The sequence below is a fragment of the Bison bison genome, unplaced genomic scaffold (assembly GCF_000754665.1).
Source record: "Bison bison bison isolate TAMUID 2011002044 unplaced genomic scaffold, Bison_UMD1.0 scf7180017864373, whole genome shotgun sequence".
In the NCBI taxonomy this organism is placed as follows: Eukaryota; Metazoa; Chordata; class Mammalia; order Artiodactyla; family Bovidae; genus Bison; species Bison bison.
In genome coordinates, this window is record NW_011494945.1 from 6,336,549 (window position 1) to 6,345,838 (window position 9,290).

The 9,290-nt window shown below is 43.9% G+C and overlaps 2 protein-coding genes across 2 annotated transcripts in view; both read right to left on the bottom strand.

The window, feature by feature from the left end:
* Positions 1-2,503, bottom strand: part of LOC105000664 (coiled-coil domain-containing protein 162-like) — a 69,178-nt gene extending 66,675 nt beyond the window's left edge. Inside the window, exon 1 of the mRNA XM_010856631.1 lies at positions 2,345-2,503. Coding sequence (XP_010854933.1) covers positions 2,345-2,368 — 24 coding nt within the window. The 5' untranslated portion in view covers positions 2,369-2,503. The remainder of the gene's footprint in view (positions 1-2,344) is intronic.
* Positions 2,504-8,161: 5,658 nt separating this feature from the next.
* Positions 8,162-9,290, bottom strand: part of LOC105000705 (transmembrane protein FLJ37396) — a 128,475-nt gene continuing 127,346 nt past the window's right edge. Inside the window, exon 27 of the mRNA XM_010856693.1 lies at positions 8,162-8,357. Within this exon, the coding sequence (XP_010854995.1) occupies positions 8,162-8,357 (196 nt within the window). The remainder of the gene's footprint in view (positions 8,358-9,290) is intronic.

Below are 9,290 nucleotides of genomic sequence, written 5' to 3' on the forward strand. Positions count from 1 at the left end.
GGGGAACGACAGAGGATGAGATGGCTGGATGGCATCACTGACTCGATGGACGTGAGTCTGAGTGAACTCCGGGAGTTGGTGATGGACAGGGAGGCCTGGTGTGCTGCGATTCATGGGGTCACGAAGAGTCGGACACGACTGAGCGACTTAACTTTCACTTTTCACTTTCATGCATTGGAGAAGGAAATGGCAACCCACTCCAGTGTTCTTGCCTGGAGAATCCCAGGGATGGCGGAGCCTGGTGGGCTGCCGTCTGTGGGGTCGCAGAGTCGGACATGACTGATGCGACTTAGCAGCAGCAGCAGCAGCAGCAGCAGCAGCAGATGGTTAGTGATGTTGAACACCTTTTCATTTATGTGTTAGTCATTGGTATGTCTCCTTTGGAAAAATGTCTATTCAGGTCCTTTGACCATTTTAAAATCAGATTATAGGTTTAAAAATTTTTTGTTTTGTTTTGTTCTTGCTTTTGCTATTGAATAATATGAGTTCCTTCCATATTTTAGGTATATATAGTTTGCAAATATTTTCTCTCATTATGTAGGTTGCCTTCTCCTTCCATTGATTTGTTCCTTTGCCAGCAGAGGTTTTTTAGTTTGATATTATCTCACTTGTTTATTTTTACTCTTGTTACCTATGCTTTTGTTGTTGTTTCCAAAAAAATCATTGCCAAGACTGGTGTCAAAGAGTCTTTTTCCTGGTTTTCCTCTAAGATTTTATAGTTTCCAGTCTTAACAGTTGTCTTTAATCCACCTGAAGTTAATTTTTGTGACTGGTGTAAGACAGGGATCTAGTTTCACTCTGCTGCATGTAAGATTATAATATATGATCCAGCAAACCCACTTCTGGGGATATATCAAAAGAAATAAATCAATATATTAAGGAGATTATCTGCACTTCCATGTAGCATTACTCACAATAGCCAAGATACGGAAACAACCTAAGTATCCAGTGTATGGATAAGTGGATAAAGAAAATGTCACACACACAACCATACACACACACAGGAATATTATTCAGACATAAAAAAGAACTGCCATTTACAACCATGGGTAAACTTGAATGACATTATGCTAAGTGAAATAAGCCACAGAGAAAGACACACTGTATGATCTCACTCATATGTGGCATCTAAAAATGAAGGTCAAACGTACAGAAAAGTGGTCACCAGGGGAAGGGGGAAATGGTGCAATGTGGTCAAGAGGTAAGTTCTGAGGATCTAATGTACAGCATGGTGACTATAGTTATTAACACTGTATTGTATACTTGAAATTTTGTTAGCGTTGGATAAGCATTCTCACCTCCAAAAAACAAAAAAAGTAACCATGTGAGGTGATGAATGTATTAACTGTGGTAATCATTTTATAATGTATATCAAATCATCATGCTGTACAATTTAAATATATACAATTTTATTTGTTAATTACACCTCAATAAGTATTAGTTGGTAGAAGGAAATGGCAACCCATTCCAGTATTCTTGCCTAGAGAATCCAGTGGACAGAGCCTGATGGGCTGCTGTCCATAGGGTTGCACAGAGTCGGACACGACTGAAGCAACTTAGCAGCAGAAGCAACAAGTATTTGTTGCTCAGTCATGTCTGACTCTGCAACCCCGTGGACTGTATATAGCCCGCCAGGCTCCTCTGTCCATGGAATTCTCCAGGCAAGAATACTGGAGTGGCTTGCCATTCCCTTCTCCAGGGCATCTTCCCGACCCAGGGACTGAACCAGGATCTCCTGGATTTCAGGCAGATTCCTTACTATCTGAGCCACCAGGGAAGCCCCACACCTCAAAAGGAGCGGGTGGAAAGGGTGAGAATCCTAGATTGCTAAGCAGGTTTTCACTTACAAAGAAAAATCAGAATGTTCCCAAATTGTCATTTTCAACACTGCATTTTATTTAGTTAATACTTGAATGCACTACGTATTTCTGTATCTATTCTTTTTAATGGTTAACCTTTATCAGTAAATGAGGTACTTAGAGGAACTCCTGAAAAAACAGAAACCAGCTAATTACTGTGATTAAGTGTGATCTCAACCTCTCTTCAGCTTCAGCACATTAGGGTGGGGTTTTCTTGGAGCTGGGGAGGAAATTAAGGATTAATAAGGAGTCTCAGAAGCTCCATTAGTGTTCAGTAATGACCACGGAGAAGCAGAACTATGAAATAACGAGGCACAAGGGAAATTATAATAAAGCAAGCAAAATATGAGAAGCTGAGAGATTTCAGTTATTAAATGTTCCTGGGAAAAAAAACCAACAAGAGATATTCTCTGAAACTGACATGTTTAACTGTGGGACATAAAAACAGCCAGTTTCCATTCTGGCACAGATAAAAAAATACAAACCTTTTCTGGCAGAGTTTTGAACATAACCAGCACTTCAGAAGGATGGGGTATGAACCATAAGTTGAGGAAGACTTTCCCATCAGCAGACAGCAAACGCCGTGGCCGGGGCTGAAAACTCCTGCGGTATGAGAAGAGAGATCCGGTAGTACAGCGTTTCTCTCTCTAAAAGGGGCTCCCGGTGTGAACTATTTATACCTCCGCCCTCCAGCCGCAGCGCCAGAGCTCGCATTGCGGTGACACACACATCAAATGTCTAAGCCCGAGGGCAGCAGGACTCCTTTTCAGGCAGCTCGCAGTTATAAATAAAGGGGACACAGTTATAAATAACTCACCGGGAGAAGAGCAGTTGGGCTGGTTTTAGTCTCAGCTGTGTTGGGAAGAAGGCGTGGGTACAGACGCAGGGAAAGGTGTGATAAGAAAGGAAGCAGAGAGGGCATGAATGGACAGGGAGGCCTGGCGTGCTGCGATTCATGGGGTCACAAAGAGCCGGACACGACTGAGCGACTGAACTGAAGGAGGAAATAGAACAGGCCAGAAAGCAGGACTCCATCTTGGGCTGGACTATGGACTCTGATCTATATGCCCAGTATCTATGGAAACCACATACCAACTGGAAAACCAGACCCCTAGATGGAAGAGCCCCAGGGCTCATACCTAGACTCTCCGTCCCCTAAAAGAATACCCTAATTATCTGTGTAACCAAATAGAATCATGAATTCTATTATGCTTATTGGGGTATGAGCACAGGCCTATTGATAATGGTCCACTGTTAACTACCTAGGCCTAAGGCATATGAATCACGGTTATCTTTGTATCTTTCTTTTCCTTTGTTCAGGCTAGTTTTAGGGAATTTAGGGAGGTGGGTTTGGGCACGTACACCTAGGGGTATATAAGGTTTTCACAAAAACTGGTTGGGGTCCTAGGCTAAGAGGAGACTCTGCCTTGGGCCGGCCAGTGTAATAAACTGCACTCCACTATCTGCATTGTCCTTCTGAGTGAGTTTGTTTCCCAGAACGTGTGGCTACAACACTGACACCATACTGGGGGTGACAATTTTCTCACTTAATTCTTATGACAAACTTGAGACATTCCTATGCTGTTCCTGGTTCACAGAGGCCCTACCAGGTTAGAGGATGAGATGGTTGGATGGCATCACCGACTCAATGGACATGAGTTTGAGTAAACTGGAGTTGGTGATGGACAGGGAGGCCTGGCATGCTGCAGTCCATGGGGTCGCAAAAAGTTGGACACGACTGAGCGACTGTACTGACTGACTGACTGACTGACCAACCAGGTTACAAAGATCTTGCCTAACCAACTTGTAAGAGAAGAAGTTGAGATTTAAGCACAGATTTGTCCAGTTGTAGAATTCAGGCTCCAGAGACCAGCCTCTGTTTTCCTTCCTTCCCTGCCAGATTCCTGTCAAGTTCTTCAGACTCAGGCCCTCTTTTCCTTCCTCCTTCCTATGTTGTGCTAAGTCACTTCAGTTGTGTCAGACTCTTTGAGACCCCATGGACTGTAGCCTGCCAGGCTCCAGTGTCTATGGGATTCTCCAGGCAAGAATGCTGGAGTGGGTTGCCATGCCTTCTTCCAGGGGATCTTCCCGACCCAGGGATCAAACCCACATCTCTTAAGTCTCCTGCATTGGTAAGAGGGTTTTTTACCACTAGCTGCCACCTGGGAAGCCCCTCTTCAGATATTGGGTTGGCCAAAAAGTTGTTTCAGGTTTACCCATAAGATATTACAAAAACTTAATTGAAGTTTTTGGCCAACTCAATACTTTATCATTTCTTAGGCACCAGTATAGCAGTTTTTTGGTTACAAACATAATTCATATATGTCTGGTTTAAGGATTCACACAGCCCAGTTACCTACTACCTGGCCTGGGGTATAGAACATGGCCAGTTCCTCAGAAGCCCTTACATAGTTCCTTGGTCCCAACTTGTTCCACCTTGGCTGGCAGTGCCTCAGACCACCTCAGTCAAAAAAGGCAAGAACTGAACTCCTCACCCCCACCCACACCCTGATCCTGGGCTTCGTCCTGTGTTAAGAGAACCATAACCTCCAAGTCCTCAAAACCAGAACCCAGGGTTTTTAGATGCTTCCTTCTTTACCCCTCAGGTCCTACTGACCCCATAGCTCTCTTGTGCGCAGTTTCCATTCACACTCCATTGTCTATAGCAAGGACTCTCAATGGGAGGGTTTCACCTTCTAGAGAGCATTTTGGAAATCACTGGGGCAGTTTTTGATTGTCATTATTTCTGGGTCCTTAGGAGAAATTCAGATGACCCATTTCATTTCCTAAAATAAAATGTAATTCATTTTAACTGAGGTCTAATGTTTTCCATATCAAACATTCTGAATATGAAACTTAAAATTTTTAAAACTCTACTTGGGTTAGTCTCAAGTCTCAGTATTTTAAACAGGTAATTTGAAGTTCAGAAACAAAGTATGGTGGTGTTAGCTTGGAGAACTTCTCTTATTTCAGCCACCAAAAAGTCAGACTATCCTGTCCTGAAAGTTAAAGTTAGTCACACAGTCGTGTCTGACTCTTTGCGATCCCATGGACTGTAGCCCACCAGGCTTCTCCGTCCATTGAATTCTCCAGGCAAGAAAGAGTACTGGAGTGGGTTGCCATTTCCTTCTCCAGGGGATCGTCCTGAACAGGGATCAAACCCATATCTCCTGCATTGCAGGTGGATTCTTTACCATCTGAGCTACCAGGGAAGCCCCACCATAGTTTGCAAGTGTCCTGTCCTGGAGCAGATCAAAACCAGCTTAATCTCATCCTATCTCTGTTATTTGTTCAAAGGTGCTCCAAAGAAACACTACAATCAACAATGAGCACAGCTGATCATGCGAACTACACTCCCACCAGCACCTTCAATTCTTTACTTCTTCGTACTTACAGCCCATCCATCTAGCAAAACTCCAACTCTGGATCCCTCTAGCTAGTCTGCTTTCTGCTTCTAGTCACATGTTGCTGAGCACAGCTGGAGGAAATCACACCGCTAAATTTATTGATGCAACAAATAAATGGTTTCCAGTCTGAGCTGTGTCACGCCAAGAAAAATTGGTTTTCTTTCCTTTGATCAGCTCTCATGTCCATTTCCTTTTTTCAGTAACTCCAAATCTTCCTTAAGCCTCATACCAGATTCCTAGCAGCAGATGATGACATGGTCTATTATTTCATAATTGAATCAAAGGGGCTGGAACTGCCTCCACTTCCTGAGGGCTCATTTACCCCTCCCCATCCTCTCTTTCAAACCAAGGTCCAAGGCAGAGGTACACACCCAGGGTATGAAGTGAAGATAGGCTCTGCCCTCAAGGATCTTACATTCCAGAGGCAGCTAGATTTGCAAGCATGATGCTGTGATGGATGTGTGGAGGAATGGAAGTATGTGAAAGTGGAGAACATCTAGAATAAGAAGAGTCTGAGACTTGTTGGGAGACCAAGGAAAGATATTCATAGCTGGTGCCTCTGAGCTGTGATTCATTATCTCCCCCTCCACATCTCTCCTCTTAATGGCATGACCATTCTTTTTTTCCCCCCATTAAAAAAATGTGATAAAATATACATAACATAAAATTACCATTTTAACTGTTTTTAAGTGCACATTTCAGTGGATTAAGTCCATTTACACTGTTGTGCAACCTGCCACCATTTATCTCCAGAAAAAATTTTTTTTCCATCTTCCAAAACTGAAATTCTGTACCCATTAAACAACAGCAAGACTACCATCATTTTATTCACAAGCCAGAGACTTTGGGTAACATCCTAGATTCCTCTTCCTTCTCCTCACTCAGTTCTGCATTAAACCCAGCACCTCGCTGATTTAACCTCCCTAAACATCTCTTGTCTGCGCAGTTTCAGTAGGTTCCTAAATGGGCACCAACAATCATCTTGCCCCCCTTCTCCCTGTTTGAAAGTGAAAGTGTTAGTTACTCAGTCATGTTCGACTCTTTGTGAGCCCATGGGCTGTAGCCCACCAGGCTCCACTGTCCACGGAATTCTCCAAGCAAGAATACTGCAGTGGGTTGCCATTTCCATCTCCAGGGGATCTTCCTGACCCAGGGATTGAACCTAGGTCTCCTGCACTGCAGGCAGATGCTTTACTGTCTGAGCTACCAAGGAAGCCTGTTTGTTGAAGGACAAAGAGCAGACTTCTGGATCTTGCCCGTTGCACTATCTATTCTGCTTCCCAAATTCATTCTCATATACCCTGGAACAGGAGCCACGGGGAGGTCCACATGGCTGTCTCATATCATGAGATATGCTGTCTCATATTTATGTGGGTCTCCCAGCTTGAATTGAATTTCTTTCCTTGTCCACCTGAAACACTAGTCTTTTCAAGACCCAGGTTTAGTGTACCCCCTTCCCTGAAGCCCACCTAGTTCTTCATCCCCACCTCCCTGATCCTTCAGATAATACTGAATATTTCCTGGTGGGTTCTTTCATTATACTTTAGTTTTATTTTTTATCACAATGTTTGGTCATTGTCTATTTCCCCTTGCCTGAAGGGCGGGAACCATGTTTAATTCATTGCTATACAGCTCTTGGCACCAAGGCTACCATGTGCCATTGTTCAGTTTGTGCCCTGAGGCAACCAACAGTAGCTAAAATCCAGCCTATACTTGACTCGCCAAACTCTGCACCCTGGCATGGGACTACCCCTGCCCAGAGGAAACAGCACTTTCTTATTCATAAAGCAGCTGTGTGGGAGAGTGGTGGCTCTGCCTGTCACACAGTAAGGGCTTGAGTATTAGTGTCGTCTCTCTTAGTCCCTTCTTCAATCACCCATCAGCCAACACCACTACTCCTTGCTCCTGGGAGTATGGCCAAGCGTCAGCCTAGTCTCCAGACTCCAGTCTACTCTAGAGCCATGAAGGCCACAGAGCTCTCAAGGGGCATCCTTCTTTGCAGGAGAGCTTCCCCTGGCCCCTCTTCTATTTAGGTTCTGGTTCAGGGGCAGGGTGTCTCTGCTAAAACTAAACAGTATGTTTCAGCTCTTTAAGGATTAAGTAGCATCTTAGAATTTTAAACCTATAGAATATATGGGACTCTTCTAGTCAAGGAGATGGCAAACACAAGCAGGGAGGCCTCCTTTCTCCCTTTCCTTGACCATGGTCATTGCCAATCAATCACAACAATCTCATAAGCTTGGGGTGTCTTAGAATCCTTAGCAGGACACTGCCACCTCATGTGAAGAGTTGACTCATTGGAAAAGACTCTGATGCTGGGAGGAATTGGGGGCAGGAGGAGAAGGGGAGAACAGAGGATGAGATGGCTGGATGGCATCACTGACTCGATGGACGTGAGTCTCAGTGAACTCCAGGAGCTGGTGATAGACAGGGAGGCCTGGCATGCTGCGATTCATGGGCTCGCAAAGAGTCAGACACGACTGAGCAATGGAACTGAACTGACTAATATCAGAGAAGTACAGAAGGACACTGATTTACCCAAAGCACTGAAGTATAGTTTGTTTTTTTTTTTTTTCCTGAATATTTAAAGCCACAACAGTTCTAGATTATGTCTACTTATTTGTTTGCTTATTTTAGATTCTGGCTTATGTAAAAGGGTGTGACTGATGAAAATTTCTGGGTACTCCAGGGCAAAACAAAACTTCATAGATTGAAAAAGCAGTCATACAGCCCATAAACAAAGAACTCCTTCTGTATTCAAATACAAAGATACTCTTATTCTTAGAGTATTAACTCTTTTCTTTTGCCCTTCTGGACAGAAAATCAAGGTTAAACACCAAACTCAATAAACCTCTACCCTGGGAGGAGTGGGGAGGGGATGGGGGAATAACAAGCTCAAAAGAAAATTCCACACCTGGGGTCATTCTTGAGGCCATCACTGGAGTCCCTCAACTCCTTATTTTCTTGTCGTTGTCCCACCATGAAAAAAGTATCTCTGATAGTAGGGAAATCGTCCAGTAGGGCTCTCAGGCTGTTGCAGTATGCTATGATCTGCCCCCGAAGAGCATAGTGAGACATATGGCGGTTGAACCTGAAGTCAGAAGAAGAGATAATGTGCAGAGGTGAATTCAAGTTGTTCAATCTCTCACAGAAGTTCGCTAAGTCCCTGGAGATTTTTCAAAGAGAATAGAGGACTTCTGTCAAGAAGAAACTTCTGACTTGGTCAGATTGCTATTGCCTGAACACAAAGGCATGAACCTCTTCCAAGTGCCTCTTATCTGTCATTTCTGATACTGCTTCCTCTGTGTGTCAGAGGACAGTTCAATTTGCTTTCATCCAGGAAACATTACTATGAAAAAAATAGTGGAGGTGATAGAATTCCAGCTAAGCTATTTCAAATTCTAAAAGATGATGCTGTTAAAATGCTGCACTCAATATGACAGCAAATTTGGAAAACTCAGCAGTGGCCACAGGACTGGAAAATGTCAGTTTTCAATCCAATCCCAAAGAAGGGCAATGCCAAAAAATGTTCAAACTACCACACAATTACACTCATTTCACATGCTAGCAAAATAATGCTCAAAATCCTTCAAGCTAGAAGGAGGAGCTAAGATGGCGGAGGAGTAGAACGGGGAGAACACTTTCTCCCCCACAAATTCATCAAAAGAACATTTAAACGCTGAGTAAATTCCACAAAACAACTTCTGAAAGCCGGCAGAGGACATCAGGCACCCAGAAAAGCAACCCAAGTCTTCGAAAGGAGGTAGGGAAAAATACAAAAGACAAAAAATGGGACAAAAGAGGGAGGGACGGAGTTCCATCCCGGGAAGGGAGTCTTAAAAAGAGAGAAGTTTCCAAACACCAGGAAACCTTCTCACTGCCGAATCTGTGCCGAGCCTTGGAAGCACAGAGGGCAACATAACAGGGAGGAAAAATAAATAATTAAAACCCGCACATTGCAAGCCCTACGGTAACTCCCCCAGTGGAGAAGCAGCGCAGACGCCTGCACACGCCATTAGCAAGC